We start from the raw sequence: 18231 nt of genomic DNA, 5'->3' as shown, positions 1-18231 counted from the left end.
TGCATTGGGAGCCTCACTGTGCTAGGCTCTGGACAAACACATAGGGAGATGCAGCTTCCCCCTAAGAGTTTACAGTCTAAATAGACAAAACAGACAAAGGGTTGGTGAGTAAACAGAGGCACAGGGAGGCAAAATGACTTGCAGAGTCTGGAATAGAACCCAGGTTTCTTTAGCCCCAGTCACTGAGTCACATTGCCTCTTGATGTGTTCTGTAGCCAAAACCATACACTGGCTGCAATAAGCTCATTGCGAGAGGGTTTATTAAAGGTCTAAAAGCGGAATTACCAATCTCTGCTACATTTAAGGTTTTATTTTAAGGAAATGTCCATTGAGCCAAATCTGACTCTTGCCAGACTGAAATGGAAAAGTGGCAAAACAGGTCTCGGTGGTTGAGACTTATGGTCCTAATCATGTAGCCTTTAAGCCCAACGGTTATAAGATCAGCCCTAACCTTGATATTAACAAGTATACAGGAGTAGTATTTCCACACCAATAAGTAATACATGTCTAACGACTGGGTTCAGTAAGTCAGCTCCCATCTACTCTCCTCTCTTACCTTGTAGTTACTGATTTTATAGAATGGTTTGTTTTTGTTTCATTTCTTAGTGGGCTGTTTATCACCATTCATGACAAAGGCCATATTGCAACAATGCTAAACTCCTGGCCTGAAGAAGATATAAAGGTATGCTTGATTTCTTTTTATGGAGCTGAGAAAAGCTTGCAAATATTTTCCATTTCTCACAATAATCCGACAGAATTTGAAGCTTCCAAAAGGAAATGCAGCCTATCCCTCTGATCTCAAGTTTTGCATCGGAACAAACAAATCAAAGGAGAAGTATTTTGTTCTTCTGTAGGCTTTCTTTGCAATGATCTCAAAGTGGTTTCCATTCATTATTTAATTAAGATTCAAAGCACCCCTTTGAGTCTGATAAATATGTTTTTGCCAAGGAGGAAACTGGCACAGAGACGTTAAGTGACTCACCCAAGGTCACAAAGGACATTTGTGGCAAAGCTGGGAATAGAACTCAGAAATCCTGAGTCCTAATCCTGGGGTTCAGTCACAAGCCTGCCTTTCTCAACTACAGGCAAATGCCCTGTTCATTGAGCTTTGTTCATCAACAGCTGTACAACTAAGAATTTTACACTGGCTGCTCTATTGAGCTTATATCTATACAATTCCTTTTGTTCCGAAGCACTTTGAAAATTTGGGTCAGATTTCTCCTCTCAAATCCATACAGACTGTGCATAGTGGGTGCAGCACCATCAGTCTGGCCTGGTGAATCTGTGATTCAAGAAATTGCCCACTATAATGGGCATACAGGATAGAAAGGAAAATTTGCATGCTTTGCTGGACGAGACAGGATCTGAGACTCTGGAAAATGATTTGGTTGGTTATTAGCAAGACAAGGTGGGTGTGGTAATATCTTTTATTGGACCAACTTTTGTTAGCATGAGAGATAAGCTTTCGAGCTACACAGACCTCTTCTTTCGGGTCTGGGAAAGGTAGATACTTCAAGTGTCACAGCTAAATACAAGCTCAAACAGATAGTTTAGCACATAAAACTGTAATAAAGGGACCATATAAGGTGGATAGAAAGCTGGCTAGATTGTCAGACTCAGCGGGTAGTGATCAACAGCTTGATGTCTAGTTGGCAGCCGGTATCGAGCGGAGTGCCCCAGGGGTCGGTTCTGGGGCCGCTTTTGTTCAACATCTTTATTAATGATCTGGATGATGGGATGAATTGCACCCTCAGCAAGTTCACAGATGACACTAAGCTGCGGGGAGAGGTAGATATGCTGGAGGGTAGGGATAGGGTCCAGAGTGACCTAGACAAATTGGAGGATTGGGCCAAAAGAAATCTGATGAGGTTCCACAAGGACAAGTGCAGAGTCCTGCACTTAGGAAGGAAGAACCCCATGCACCGTTACAGGCTGAGGACCCACTGGCTAAGCAGCAAGAAGGCCAACGGCGTATTGGGCTGCATTAGTAGGAGCATTGCCAGCAGATCGAGGGAAGTGATTATTCTCCTCTATTCGGCACTGGTGAGGCCACACCTGGAGTATTGCATCCAGTTTCGGTCCCCCAACTACAGAAGGGATGTGGACAAATTGGAGAGAGTCCAGCAGAGGGCAACAAAAATGATTAGGGGGCTGGGGCACATGACTTATGAGGAGAGACAGGGAACTGGGCTTATTTAGTCTGCAGAAGAGAACAGTGAGGGGGGATTTGATAGCAGCCTTCAACTACCTGAAGCGGAGTTCCAAAGAGGATGGAGCTAGGCTGTCCTCAGTGGTGGCAGATGACAGAACAAGGAGCAATGGTCTCAAGTTGCAATGGGGGAGGTTTAGGTTGGATATTAGGAAAGACTATTTCACTAGGAGGGTGGTGAAGCACTGGAATGGGTTACCTAGGGAGGTGGTGGAATCTCCATCCTTAGAGGTTTTTAAGGCCTGGTGTGACAAAGCCCTGGCTGGGATGATTTAGTTGGTGTTGGTCCTGCTTTGAGCAGGGGCTTGGACTAGATGACCTCCTGAGGTCTCTTCCAACCCTAATATTCTATGATTCTAAGTGGCCAATTAACACCCCTGCAGTCATAGGACAAAAAGGAGAGGGTTAGCGGGTTACACATTGTTGTAATAAGCCATAAATCCAGTGTCTCTGTTCAGTCCATGATTTTTATTGTCTAGCAAAGTTATGAATTTAAGCTCCAGACTAACCTTTTGAAAGTGTTGTGCAGGTTTTCTTCGAGGATGAAGACTGAGAGGTCAGATATAGCGTGATCGCTTTGTGAAAAGTGTTCACCCACAGGTGATGTAGTGTTTTTTTCTTTTATCATTTCCTGTGTGAGTTTATTCAAGAGTGCAGTGATTGTTTTCAGCCACGTAGTTGTTATTGGGGCATTTCGTGCACTGGATGAGGTATACCACATGTTGTGATGAGCAAATGCAGGTCCCAGGGATCTTGAAAGGGGTGTCGTGCAGGGTGTCGATCATTGTACAGTGGAGAAATGTCTGCAAGTTTTGCATCTGTTGTTCTGGCAGGGTCTGGTGCCGCTTTGAGTTGCTGTGTTCTGGTCTGTGGGGAGCTTGCTTCTGATGATGAGCTTGAAGCAGCTGGGGAGTTGTTTGAAGGCCAGGAGAGGGGGTGCAGGAAAGATTTCTTTCAGGATGGGTTCCTCATTGAGCATGGGTTGTAGTTGTTTGGTAAAACCCCATATGGGTTCCAGTGTGGGGGGCAGGTGACAACTAAGGGTGTGCATTTGGAGGGGGTTTTATTTCTGTATTGAAGCAGGCTCTCTTGGGATATTTGGGTGACCCGTTCCATGACGTGATCTACTTCGCTGGTGGAGTGTCCTTGTTTGGTGAAGGTGGTTTTGAGTATGTTAAAGTGTATATCCCAGACTTTTCCCTCAGAGCATATTCTGTGGTATCTGAGCCTGGCTGTAAATAAAGATTTCTTGGTGTGTTTGGGGTGGTTACTGGATTTATGAGGTAGATGTGATGATCCGTGGGTTTCTTGTATACAGTTGTCTGTAGGGTTCCATTGTTGAAGCTGATCATGGTGGGAGTGTTCAAGAGAGTTTAATTCATGGGTAGTGGTTGAAGTTGTGGTGGAAATCTATGGTGGAGTTTAAGTCGTCCATCCACAGGATGAAAATATCATCATCTCAGGTATATCCTTGGTTTCATGGTGCATTTGATTAGTTATGACTTGCTTTTTAAACAACAATCTCTGCATAGAGAATTTCCATGGAATTTGCATTAGTTTCACCATAAATTTCCATCAAAGCATGAGTTCTTTGCTTTCCATATTCCCACATCTGCCATCTTCCAATCCCAGTTGTGTGCCTCGGGTGTGGTTAGGGCGGGAGTGCACGCCAAAAACAGATGGAGCCCACCCAAAAAGAGCCTTTCCTAGCTCTGGCTAGTACTTAGTGTTGACTCACAAAGAAAAGTAAACAGGAAAATCTTCCCAAATGCAAGAAAATGAATGCACTGACTGCAGAGAAGTACATGTACTGGTTTCCCTTAGTGACTGGCTTGTTACTGCAATGGCTTTTTAAAAGCTTGATGGCATTCCCTGCTTAACCTCTGCTAGGTCTGCAGCCCTGCTGTTATTTGTAATGCATTTTGCATTGAAACTTCACCCTGACTCCTGGTAGGAAGGAGTTGGCACTAGGGTTGCCAGGCGTTGGGTTTTCGACTGGAATGCCCAGTCAAAAAGGGACCCTGGTGGCGCCAGTCAGCACTGCCGACTGGGCCATTAAAAGTCCGGTCAGTGACGTGGCGGGCGCTCGGGACTAAGGCAGGCTGCCTGCTTGCCCAAGGTCCACGCGGCTCCCGGAAGCAGCTGCCAGGTCCTTGCTGTCCCTAGAGTCTGACGCATGGGCGGCCAGGGAGGCTCTTCGTGCTGCCCCTGCCCTGAGGGCCGGCTTTGCAGCTCCCATTGGCCGGGAACTGCGACCAATGGGAGTCGCAGGGGTGGTGCCTGTGTGCGTGAAGCAGCGTGTGGAGCCTCCCTGGCTGTCCATGCGTCTAGGGGCTGCAGGGACTTGACGGCTGCTTCCTGGGAGCCGCAGTAAGTGCCTCCGGGGCTCTGCACCCTGTCCCGCACCCCAACCTCCTGTCCCTGCCCAGAATCCCCTCCCGCACCCAAACTCCCTCATGGATCCCACACCCCACCCCAACACCCGAACACCCTACCCCAGCCCCCTCCCGCACCCCAAACCCCTGATCCCCAGCCCCACCCCAGAGCCCACATCCCCAGCCGGAGCCTGAACCCCCTCCTGCACTCCAAACCCCACATCCCCAGCTCAACCCCAGAGCCTGCACACCCAGCCAGAGTCCTCACGCCCCCCCCCCCGCACCCTAACCCCCTGCCCCACCTGGAGCCTGCATGCAACACAACCCATACCCACCACTTTGCCCCAGCCCAGAGCCCTCTCCCGCATCCCAAACCCTTCATCCCCAGCCCCACCCCAGATCCCGCACCTCCAGCCAGAAGCCTCACCCCCTTTCCGTACCCCAACCCCCTGCCCCAGCCCGGTGAAAGTGAGTGAGGGTGGGGAAGAGCGAGCGACAGAGGGAAGGGGGATGGCGTGAAGAGGGGCAGGGCCTTGGGGAAGGGGCGGGGCAGGTGGTGGGGCAGGAGTGTTTGGTTTTGTGAAATTAAAGAGTTGGCAACCCTAGCTGGCACCTACTCAGGGAATGTCACAAGAGCAACCACTGCATACACCTCGTGATATCTTTAGAACACCCAATATTACACAAAATGTACGACAGATTTTGTCAGGGAGACAAAACACAAATATATGCATGGATGCACTGTGCCAAACAAGCCATCTTTTTCTTTCCCCCGTCTCATGATTTTTCATGAGCCAATTCGGTGCCGTTCTGTTTTTTCCAGTTTAAAATTGCGGGTTAACTCGGGGGAGAAAAGAACTACAAGATCCTTGGGAGATGTATATTGTGTGCATTGAATAACAGTGTCTGACTGTTTATCAGCAATGGAATTAAAGCCATATAGCACAAGTTTAAATCCTCCAATGGTATCTCCCTTTAATCATCAGAAATATGCTGAAAGAGAACATTCAAAAATCATTTTTTCCCCTGAACTAAAAGAGCTGATCATGTGGTTTATTCTTTCCCTGAGTTCACAAAGCCAGTTTGCCCTAGCAAATAGCCCTAGCCAATAAACCCATCTTTATTATCCCCCACCAAAGAAAGGCGATCTATTGAGATATTTTATAATCCTCCATTCTCTTATTTCTCCTAAAAGTGCATATGGGTTCCCTTTTGGCATTAACTCAGTGAATCAGTAAATAAATATAATTTTGCCATGGACTTCTCCTTCGATATCCAAGCCAGATTGTGCATTTAGGTCACCCTCAATCAAATAATCCACATGATCTGAATCTGAATGCTCTGTTCCCTGAAGCTCCTGGCCAGTTTTGGACGGTCTTGGCATTGTGTTAACCACTTTCCTCCTGCATTAAGGCAGAATTGCCATTTTGTCCTGTTCTTACTAGTTTTCTCCGCCACCCACACACACATACACAACAAGACTGGCAAAAATAGGAGCCTAATTATTATTATAATGTAGCTAAATCAGTGAGAGCTGTGATTGGGTCCTTGACACTCTTAACCTCAGGCTGGTGATTAAATTGCTTAACTTCAAGCTTCTAACTTTGAAAATCTTGGCCATGCTTTTTTTCTCCTGGTTGTCACAAAGAAACAAACAAAACCACCAGTCAAATAAACGTGTAAGTGCAGTAGGACATTCCCTCAGGGATCAACCTAAGTATTTGCTTGCCATTGTAGTGCTGAAAAGGGCAAAAGTTGGTAGGATGGGGAGTGTCCCCACTAACCACCTACACACATGTCAGGTACCAGTGTTACCTGACAGTTCGTTAACTCAGGCTCATGGCTAGTGTAGATGCCAGTGCGTGGATGAGAGAAAAGACTAAAGTAAGGTTACGTCGATACTACATATGCTACAGAGGTACAACCACGGCACTGCACCTGTGCCTCTCTTGCACCACAGTGTAGACACTTGCTACAGCGATGAAAGGGGTTTTTCCGTCACAGCAGTTAATCCACCCCCTCAGGAGGCAGTATTAGGTCAATAGAACAATTCTTCTGTCGACCTACTGGCATTTATACTAGGGCCTGGGTCAGCTTCACTACATCTCTCAGGGCTGTGAATTTTTCACACCTCTGAGCAACATAGCTAGGTCAAGCTAGCCTAAGAGTGGAGAGAAGAAAAACGTGATGGGGAGAATAGTCTTGGGGTTATGGCACAGGAATGGGAGTCAGGAAAGCAGGTATCCATTACAAGCTTGCCATGACTTAAGGCACGTCACTTATGCCTCTCTCTCTACCTCAGTTTCCCCATCTGGAAAACAGCAACAATAATACTGACCAAGGTGTCAGGTCACAGGCCTGTGAGGCTTAATTTCTGAATACATACAAAGTGCTCTGAGATCCTTGGCTGAAAGGCACTACATGACTGCCAAGTAGTCTCTCTATGAACTTGGCTGTCACCATTAGCGAAGAGGCTAATGCCTGGGTCAGTTTGTGAAGGGAATAGTGATCAAAATACCTGGTATAGGGTTACAACTGAGATCTTATAGCACTGGCTGATGCAGAAAATGACATCTGCAAAGAGAGGCGATCGGAAGAGCTAAATCACACTGCTTTTTAATTAAACAAGTTTAAATCATTTTAATCCAGTCTCTCTCTTCCCATGTCTTCAAAATTGGCTCATTCCAAAGACTACTAGTGAAGGACCTGATAGGTGCATAAAATAGATAAAGGGGGGAGGGGCGGATTCCTCACTCCAAGAGTTACTAACTACCTAAGGCAGCAGTTCTCAAACTTTAGCAACCCAAGGACCCCCATTTTGCTTTAAAATTTTTCATGAACTCCCAAGCACCCTGCTCAGCTTCAGGCCCTGCCCCCACTCCACCCCTTCCCCCAAGGCCTCACCCCCACCCACTTCTTCCTGCCCCCACTCCATCCCTGCCCCTCCTCTTCCCCACGTTTTTCCACCCCCTCCCCTGAGCATGTCCCATCCCTGCTCCTCCCCCTCCCTCTCAGCGCTGCCTGAACGCTGCTGAACAGCTGTTCTGCTACGGACAGGAGGCATTGGGAGGGAGGGGAAGGAGTTGATCAGTGGGGCCAGTGGCCTTAGACATGATTCTGCTCCCTTCCCCAAGCGCACCCCATCCCCGCTCCTCCCTCTCTCTCAGGGCACCTCCTGCACCCCACTGAACAGCTGTTCCCCGGCATGCAGGAGGTGCTGGGAGGGAGGGGGAGGAGTTGAGGGAGGGAGGGGAAGGAGTTGATCAGTGCGGCTGGTGGACGCCCCTGGAGTACCCTCGTGGACCCCCATTTGAGAAATGCTGACCTCAGGGCGTGTCTACACTTTGCTGCACCAGTGCAGGTGCGCCACTGTAGCACTTAGTGAAGACACGACCTATGCCAAAGAGAGAGCTTCTCCCGTCAGCACAGTATGCCACCGCCCGTCGACATAGCGCTGTCTACACTGCATAACTGCATCACTCAGGCGTGTGGGTTCTCCATACCGCGGAATGACACAGTCAGACCAACATACGTTTGCAGGGCAGACCAGGGCTCAGAGTCCTTCACTGATGTTCTCCACCATGCTTTGCTGCCCTCCTAGCCCTCTCCCCATGGCTGACTTGCACTTTTGTGATAACTAGTAGTACAGTAACCTATGAAGGGAACAAACTTCCATCCCATACTGTGGCTACAAAACTGCATTGTTATAAAAATCTAGGGAGCTGGTTCTGCAAACAGTGTTAAATAAAGCATTGGCAACGCTGTATAATGGACGCTCTTCCTTATCTGCAGGCCATCGTGGTGACAGATGGAGAGCGAATTCTAGGCCTAGGAGATCTAGGAAGTTATGGCATGGGCATCCCAGTAGGGAAACTTGCCTTGTACACAGCCTGTGGTGGAGTGAACCCGCAACAGTGTCTGCCTGTCCTGCTTGATGTTGGCACAGACAACGAGGTAAGATTACTTGCTTATTCTGTGCATTTTAAAAATGAAAAGCTGTTTTATTTAAAGCTGGGTTCTTAACTCGGAGAATCAGTCCCTGAATTCGGAGCTAGAGTCAGAGACACCTAAGATAAGAAGACAGCTAACCCAACAGTGCACGGAAGTTGCCAGCTTGCACTCTTGCTCGTAGTATGAGATCAGATAAACACTGGCTGTCCTCATGTTCCACTGATGGGAAGGCGAAGCTGGAGCTGGGCCAGCAGGAGTTGAAGGGTCAGCTCCATCTTTCAGCATGATAAGGTGAGTTAAAAGATTTCAGCCACGCAGATACAGACTGACTTTTCCTGTGAAAAGCATAAGGAAACTGACACATCCCTGGGTGTGTTTGGAAGCGATTATATTTCAGCAAATGGAGAATCCCCACTGGGTGGTTTGGGCTTAATTAATGGCAGTGTTTTGTCAGATTGCACACTTTACTGCACACGATAACAGGACAGGAGGACTCCATCTGTTCACAGTTTTCTGCCTTATGACTCTGGCTCAGAAGGGCTGAAATGCAACACTTTACTGATGCCAGAAGAGACATCTGTGAGGATGTTTTTAAAATAAGTTCCTATAGATATTTGCTATGGCCAATGCTTGTCGAATATGCAAGAAACTATTTTAAAATGTACTTGCTTCTCATTTGACCATAAGCCATCTGAATATATGATTCTCAGCTGGCACGGCAGAACTGGTGAGATAAAACTTTCAAACTTGAAAGGCCGTCACCTCAATCGAAGCTTAGGCACCTTAATCAGCCACCTGATTTTTGTAGAGGTGCTCTGCACTCATGGGCTTCATTTGGAGTTGTGGGTTCTCAACACCTCTTTAGATGTGGGGCCCAGTGTTTCAGATTGGGCCGCCCAAAAACTGAGGAAGCCAAATTAGAGGCCATTATGGAAAATTCGGGTCTTAGGTCTGGTCTACATTGGGGGGGTGGGGGGGTGTCGATCTAAGATACGCAACTTCAGCTACGAGAATAGACTTAGAATCACTTACTTCGCATCCTCACGGTGCAGGATCGACAGCCGCCGCTCCCCCATCGACTCCGCTTCTGCCTCTCGCCATTGTGGAGTTCCGGAGTCGACGGCAGAGCAATCGGGGATCGATTTATCGCATCTACACTAGCTGCGATAAATCGATCCCCGATAGATCGATCACTACCAGCCGATCCGGCGGGTAGTGTAGACGTGACCTAAGTGACATCCCCGTGCCAGAAGTGGAACGGGACTAAGTGTCATCAGACAGGTAATTTACCCATCCTGCTCCAAAAAGCCCATTTGGTTGGTGTTCATTAAAAGTCAGGTTGTCGGTCTCCATTGTATCTCCAAGGTAGCTCCAGTCTCATGTTGCCAGTTCTGGCTAGACCATTCATCCCAACCCTTATGTGACTCGCATACCGTCCCTTCGTTACTTATCCCCTGCCCCAGGAAAGACATTCACCCCTTCCAACCTAGGGGGTAACAATACTAAAGTGAGAGGGAAACTGAATCACAAATGCTTGTCATCAATGTAACGCAGCTCTTCCCCATGTTCTCCACACTGGTACTCAGGAGTTCCTGGCTTTCAGGTCTATGCTCAAACCACAAGGCTATCCCACTCACATGAAAAAATTAATAAATTAACATTTTAAATGACTTGCCTCTTTCTGTGTTTAGTGCATAATGATGCATTGAGAAGCACTTCCTTGCCATCTTGCTGGTACTGCAGCGCATACAGATCAAACTTTTCAAATTAATTTCAGGGAGATTTGTGGTGGTGGCCGGGCCAAATTGGAGTGAGTGGCATTGCAATCTGGCCCACGGGGTCCTGCACATTCAGGTTTGGCCTGGCTAATCATGGTCGGGCCATGGCTCAGGTCTGCCTCCCAATGCCAGCTCCACAGCCTATGCTGATGCGCACCCAGGGCTGACGTGTATGATTCTAGGTAATGTAGCTGAGTTTTTGAATTTGGCATAAATGGATGGTTTTTGTTGTTTTTATGCAGGAGATAACATTACTAAATCAGAAGTTTCCCACAACTACTGGGAGACGTGGTCAGTGTGTTACAGAATACTTCCATGTACTGCTTGGGCAACTCAGCCTGTGGCTTTCAGAACTTGGAATTGCCCAGGTAGCTCACTTTAAAGAACCAGCAACATGCCATTGACCACTTAAAAATGTATTCAAGTGCTATATAGTAATGGGAACGTGTGTCTCCTCTTTCAAGAACCATGGCATAGAAGAGCAGACCTAAGCAAAATCAATGGAAAACCCCTTTCATATTCCCCGCTAAAGGAAAAACAGCTGGGTTTCTGTGGCTCTGGAAACAGATTTCGTTTTAGCATACCTGCCAACAGTTAAGGTTTGCAAAGCTACAGAACAATAGGGGTTTGGTAGGATGCGCCCCTCTGACAGCCATGATTCGGTTCCTGAGGCCAGGGCGGAAGTGGGATCTCTTTCTGATGACTCACTGAGACCTTCAAAACATCCTGCTAGGTGGCCCATCTGTCTCCTGCTACTGCTATTTCTGTCACATTCTCCCGGATGTTATTTCTTTCCATGCTGAATCACCACTTTTGGAGGCAACAGCTTCTTATCAGCCTTAGATAGGATGCTGGTCCCTGTTCAGCACTTGTGGGGTTGATTGGAAAAACAGTTTTTTGAATGTATGGAGTTGTGTCCAATATCTGCAAAAGGCTTTTAGAAATAGAAATCTGAGTCTGAAGTTAGAAAATGGCATCAAACTCAAGGAGACGAGCAAACACATACAGGTGAAGTTGAGGACTAGATGGTTCAGGAGATCACTGGTTCAAATCCAGCTCAGGTTAATACAGTAGAAAGCTTGTTAGCATCTGGTGGCTTAGATGAAATGGATTGATGGCCTCATTAGTTCCTAATGGAGAGGAGTCCATGTTGCAAAAATCATGACTGTCCCTAGTGAACCCCACATGGGCAGTCTCGGGTAAGAACCCAGGAACTGAATGAGCAATGGACACTGAACTACCTACAAGCTAGGCCTTACAGGGCAAGAGTGAAACATTTCAGGAAGGTGGCATAAGGAAGCACTGTCACTGCATGAGCTCTCCTGGTCCTGTGGAGAGAGGACTCTGCTTCCCAGGGCTGTCCAGCAAGCACTCAATTCCTAAGATTGTATTTCCACAATGAGACGCTCCTTGGTGTGGGTTTATTTATCATGAACTAAAGCTGGTGTTCAGGAAGGGATTTGTGTTTGCATCATGCCCAGGAACTGGACAGCCCGCCATGTTTTGTTGCTTAGCGATAATGATTGAAGCGGACATAAATGTGAGACACGTACATTTTGTATGTAAATCTCTGTTCGTCAGAGAAGCAGGTGCCATAAACAGATTGCTTTGTGTCTTAGGCTCTCCTGAATGATCCACTCTATATTGGACTGAAACACAAGCGGGTCCGTGGGAAACAATACGATGAACTGATTGATGAGTTTATGCAAGCAGTCACTAACAAGTAAGTGGGGCTTTGTGTGAGTCTCCTCTTAGCTGCTTCCATTTAAAAGATGTTAAAACACTCAAAGTAAACACTAGTTTAATTGATAGCTAAGCAAAGAAAATCCATTAATGCAAACCCCGTGGGTGGTCTGGAAATGACCCTGACTGAGTGCTCGAACACTCCATGTCAAAATTATTTATGTCTTTAGAGAGTTGAGAGGGGACTGACTATTTATAACCATTTCCTGTCCATACATTAAGCTAAAGGTGTCAAATGGGCCCTGTGGGCTGTATCCGGCCTCCATGGTGTATTTACGTGAACTACATAGCAGATTCGCAATCTCAGCATCCTTTTTGTTTTTTGTTGGGTTTTTTTTGTTAAGGGTCTAGCTGTCATGGTTGTGAAGTAAACCTTCTAAAAGTAAACAGGGTGTAATTCAATGTGGGGCTGTCTGCCTGAATCTGCAAGCAACCTGTAAATGACTTACTCTGAGAGGTGTGAGCTTCCCTGCCTGCCAGTAACCACATCAGTGTTAACCCTGAAGACACTATAAATATAAGCATCAACTATCATACTGTTTATTTTAGCTGTGGAACAGGGAAGTTGTTAGGAGTGAATTCCCTGGCTAAAGAATGTGGAAAGAAGAACAGAGAAATGAAAAGAGAAGAGACACACTAACCAGAAGGAAAGATGGTCCAGTGATTAGTGTGCTAGCTCTGGGCCTGGAGACATTATCCTGTCATCCCAGCCTGATCTGACGAGGGGTCGGTGTGTTCTTGTACCATCTCATTGGAATGCGTTTACCAAGTTACTTGAGAGATCTGTGTGGTTTTGTATCATCCTCTCCAGTCAGGAATGTGCTTACTTGGTGTTAGCTAATACCGAGTGTGGTGTTGTTTTGCCAAGGCCAGGCCTACACTGGTTCACAGCCTTTGGTTCACACTGTTTGTTATGCCTAGTGCTACAGCAAGGCCTACACTATATACAGGCCATACTCGCACCTTATCTTGATCTTCACCCAAATCTTCCATTAGCATCAGTGGGAAATCCACTGTGAACTGGGGGAGTGTGGGTTTCTCTGTTTATACCCCAACTCATGGACCATCATTCAAAATGGAGGTAAGCCCTCTCCATTGAATGAGTTTGATACATAGGCATGAAGCCCAGTCCTGTAGCTCTCACTCATTTCCCCCTGCAATCACTGGGACTGCTCACAAGAGTAAGGACTGTGGGACTGGACCCTAAATCTATAGATATGGGCCCAAACCTGCACACCAGACCAAAAAAACCTCTGCAGTTCAGGTCCAGATTGGAGCTTTACACCTGGCACTCCAAAATCTCCTATCTGCTTGCCCTGAGCTTTGGGGAATTTGGATTCAGATTTTGCAGATTGGGCTGATCTCTGCTGGACTCTCATCCTTCCAGTAGATTCAAGGTCAATCACAACCACCCCACCTTTCTTTATGGCTAGTTGGGAGGGAGGGGATGGCAATCCCGAATAGTATTCTGTTGTAACACAGGGTTATGCTATGAAAAAAGCTGAGAACCATTGCTCATGGCTATTGGTTACGTGCTTTGCAGTGCATTCTTGTGCCCAAGTGGGGAAGGTGAAAGTACATGACAATCCCCTCGACTCACTGAAGGGGATATTGGAAGGAAGAGAGAGAAAACAGCAATTTAAAACAGACTGGAAAAGCCCTAACCTCTTGAGCATCATTTTCTGCCTCTGCTAAAGTAACAGATGACGTTAATCAGGGACTGCAGAGTGCTGCAGCGCACTCCTACCCACCTGATTTATGAGGTGCTTCATGTTTGCTTGTCTTCCCTCCACACTGTTGTTGTTTCAGGTCTTTGCATTTAAAGGCATCACGTCAGTTACATGAATTAGGTCTCCCCCCTTCCCTCTGTCTCAGCAGGCTGTTTCTGCGTTCACTGCTGCGAACTGTCGGGTTATGTCTTAGGTCTGGAGGGTTCTAAGGGCAACACCTACCCAAAAAAATGACCAGCGCCCTTCCCCCATGCCCAAATGAGTTGGGAGGAGCAGTAAGGAGGGAAATGGTGAGGACTTTAGCAGCTGTAGGTCCTGGAGGAGCTGACTGCTTTAGAGACAGTGTCAGTGCAACCCTCCGTTTTTGTGACTGGCCCTTGGTCCAGTGGAATTGGGTACCAGACTGAGAGAACTGGGGTGAAATCCTGGCCCCATTGAGTTAATGGGAGTTTTGTTATTTACTTCAGTGGAGCCCGGACTTCACCCAAGGTTCCCGTTCCCAGTTCTGCTACTGACTCACTGTGTGACCTTAGGCCAGGCCCTTCACCTCTTCTGGGCTGCAGATTCCCCATCTGCAACGTGGGCTAATAATTATTACATAGCTTTGTAAGCCCCTGAGATCTGTGGATAAAAAATATGCTATCTAGTCATGAACATTATCACTTCAGTGAGGGGTGCATTAGAAATGCTTAAAAGAGAACCTTAAAAGAGAGTGGGAAAATTTGAGCTTTTTCTTCTTTTTCTTTATAATGGACGAAGGCCCGATTATTTAAAAGAAAGGTTGGATCTTTTGTGGCTTGTGTTGAAATTAGGAATTCATGTCTTGTCTAATCTGGAAAACTCTGGCAGTAGAGAAACACGTCTATGGAATCACAAAAAGAAAAGGAGTACTTGTGGCACCTTAGAGACTAACCAAAGATCTTCTGTATTTTCCACAGTATGCATCCGATGAAGTGAGCTGTAGCTCACGAAAGCTCATGCTCAAATAAATTGGTTAATCTCTAAAGGTGCCACAAGTCCTCCTTTTCTTTTTGCGAATACAGACTAACACGGCTGTTACTCTGAAACCTGTGGAATCACAGGAGATTGAAAGCAACTGAGAGGTGAAGGGAATTGTAGTGTGAGTGTTTACTGTTGTTTTTTTGTTGGCACGCTCTTCTATTTTAACTCCAGCCTCTAATGAACACAGTGGAGAAAAGATGTCTCCTAAACTTTCCTCTTCTCCTCTGGCAACAAGAGAACCAGGGAGAGAGAATTCAGAGCTCAGCAGGGTCCTGGGACAACAGCTTGAGGCACTTGGTTTCTATGGTGATGAGTAGTAGAAGGACCTAGATAATGGCTCCCTCCCATCACTAGTCTGGCTCTGGTCTTTGTTTGTGATGTCTATGGCAGAGATTGCTCAACATGCAGGATATGAACCTCGCCACCACTGCGAGATGTATTTTGGGAACAGAGCAAAACATACGCAGCTAGCCAGCCCTGGCCTGCCACCCTGACCCATGGGAATATGCCCCCGGGCAGCATGCTTCTTCTGTACTAGCTGTTGGGAAAAGACTGCCTATTGTTTCCTTATGGCTGGGTTAGATGGGCTAATCCCAGAGGAGAACGCAGAGGGAACTCAGCCATGGAACGCAGCTCTCCTCTCATGTGGAATGACATGCCGAGGCAGTGTGATCTAGTGATTGGAGCAAGGTACTGGGGTCAAGAGCCTTGGCTTCTGCTCTCAACAATGCAGGACAAATCCCTTAGACAGCCTGAGACCCACAGAGGTTATCTCCAGAATGGTATACCTACTTTGCAAGTGTATTATGAGGACAAATCCATTCATATATATTAGGTATCTTGAGACCATGGGTGCAAGGCATCATAGAATTGTATTACTACTTCTTCTAGTGCTCATTTTAATAGTTATTCTTTATTGCAAAGACCCTGGTGTTGGGAAAGTAGGTAACTCTAGGCTGAACTGGATTCAGCAGGCTTGAATGCAGTGCATTCATTTGGTCTTGGATTACCACCTGAACAGTTCAGGGTAATGAAAGTGCATGAAAGTGCTGTCATATTGTAGCTAACCTCAGTGGTACTTGTGAAGCGACCTTTGAATTTGACAGGTTTCAGAGTAACAGCCGTGTTAGTCTGTATTCGCAAAAAGAAAAGGAGTACTTGTGGCACCTTAGAGACTAAACAATTTATTTGAGCATGAGCTTTGGTTAGTCTCTAAGGTGCCACAAGTGCTCCTTTTCTTTCTTTGAATTTGAAAAGCTCTGATCCCTGAAATCTAGACTCTGGGCTCTGGCTTTTGTTATTCATGAGAATAGCACTTCTCAGAATCATCCGAGAATCATCTGAGAATAAACCCACAATCTGAGGGGAGAGCTTATCTGATTATTTTGGGGGGATTTTTTGAGTCCCTAATGATTAATTAACCAAGTTAATTTGGTTTATATTGAGAGGCTTTGCAAGAACAGTTCTTGAATTCTCCAAAATGGAGACATGCTAGTCATGTAAAAAGTTTAATCTAGTTTATAAGGGTCCTTTAAATTCTCATGTAAATCAGTGGTCAGCTCTTTTGCCAGAGCACCTCCCGTCCCAGATAGTAACTACTGCTTCAGCGACATGTGTAAAGGAAGTGGAATGTGTCAGAACACAGGAAGGAGGAAAGAGTGACGATTCATTGTTCTAATGTATGAATAAAATCAAACAGATGTGATTCCAATTGCTATGGCTGGAGGCATCTCCACTCAGAGGCAAAGGCTCACGGCTTCATAATAGCCACTGAATAATGGACGGGTATAGCAGTAACTCCACAGTTAGCACGAATGTATTTGCCAATAAAATGAGATGTATGGGCATTTTTAGACCAAATTATTAATGAAGGCCCTTCTCAAAACAGCTGGAAGAAATATCTGCATTTTCCCAGTGTCTAAACTTCAATTCATTACTCTTTCACCTAGAAAGCAAGAAAGGACTTCCCATTTTTTAAGGGCCAAAGTCTTGTATTTGCAGCTCTCATTATCCCCAGTAGAAGCCAGAATTTGGCCCACTTAGCTCAGGCCATGGATTTAGGATTAAGCAGCCTTGCAAAATGCTACTTGCCTACAGCAAGTAGTTGGGTGGGATGGTTTTTTTTTTTGGTTTTTTTTTTTTTGCGATGGGCAAGTAACATATGCATATCGAGATTATCTTCAGTCACTGGAGCAAAAGGAGAGTAAGTAGATTTCGCACCTGGACTGGTAAATTTTCAAGGCTGGAATAAAAACTCACTCACTGAGTCCAGGGATCCTATCAGAATGACTATCCCGTAATCTCCACATATCGGAGAAAACTGTGCTCGAAATCCAAAGACCCGTGTGGGGTGCTGATGTGCCAGGGTATATTTTCTTTGTGCTGTGTAGAGTTAGATGCCCTTGCAGTGTGATGAGACTCAGTCTATACACTAATAATGTGCTTTAATTGGCAAACTCCCTTTAAAAAAAACTAACCAAGATCTGGAATTGAGCTGGGGAATTTTAAAAAGATTGTCAAGTGTTTTCCTCCTCCCTTTCTCCTGAATTCCTTCTTTCTGACTCCACTTCCACCTCCCATCATCTCTTCCGTAGTCCCATAGTAAAGTAACACTGTTACCGTGATTCCAAATGGCTAGAAGTGCTGATGGATGGGCCATCCCAAAGCACCAGCCTCCCTTGTGAAAGCCAGCCTTGCTCGCTTGCTGACAGATGTTGAGCAAACAAAGTGTAGGCCCTGGGAGAGGCACTTCCACACTCCAGCAAATTGTGTCACCGAAGCCTCGTTAAGCTGTCATAACTTCTCTCCCTTTTCGTTTCCCATCACAGCTGATTACCAGGGTAATTGTGAAAACAGAAGCTGTCTCTTTTATGAGCCTGTTCCATTTGACAGGGTGCAGGAGACAATCAGAGACCAAGTGCTGGGGAATTTGAATGGAAAGAGAGAGAAAGTAGCTCTAAGTAGTTCTTTTAATTTTGGTTTGAAACAGATTTTTTCCCCCCTGAGCTCTGCCCAGTAGTTTACCCTTGAGCAGAGCTACAGACAAGGTCCCAAGTGCCCTGCAGGAAGCTGGGCATATGTTCTGCAACAAGTTCCTCTGGTTTCAGCAGCTCTCTAATGCATCAGACTGGAAATCCAGTGGCCGTTTTTATGATGCTAAATAATCAGTACAGTATCCCCTGTGTTATTTATTTGGACTTTACATTTAATATAGTTTATTGATCTGAAAATATCAATGTGATGCTCGGCCACAGCTATAAATGGATCCTGCTTTGTGAACCCAGCCCCTTTTGGGGGTTGGTAATAACTCCTCAAACCAAGGCCAGATTGGCTTAGTTTCAGTTTTTGCTGTGCAAGTTTCGCAGAGAGCTAGCTAGCTGTATATCCCCCGTCTGTACCTCCATGGTGCTCGGGGCTTGAATTTCCTCCATATCCACCTCAAA

The 18231-nt window shown here is 46.2% G+C and overlaps 1 protein-coding gene across 1 annotated transcript in view; it reads left to right on the top strand.

Moving 5' to 3' along the window:
• The window catches only part of ME3 (malic enzyme 3), a 190278-nt gene that overhangs the window by 124701 nt on the left and 47346 nt on the right, over positions 1-18231 (top strand). The window contains exons 4-6 of the mRNA XM_084646223.1: positions 607-682; positions 8377-8538; positions 11933-12036. Of these exons, the coding sequence (XP_084502349.1) occupies positions 607-682; positions 8377-8538; positions 11933-12036 (342 nt within the window). The remainder of the gene's footprint in view (positions 1-606; positions 683-8376; positions 8539-11932; positions 12037-18231) is intronic.

Source organism: Lepidochelys olivacea, assembly GCF_965140295.1.
Source record: "Lepidochelys olivacea isolate rLepOli2 genome assembly, chromosome: 1".
Taxonomy (NCBI): Eukaryota; Metazoa; Chordata; order Testudines; family Cheloniidae; genus Lepidochelys; species Lepidochelys olivacea.
This window is presented reverse-complemented; position numbering and strand designations above follow the sequence as displayed.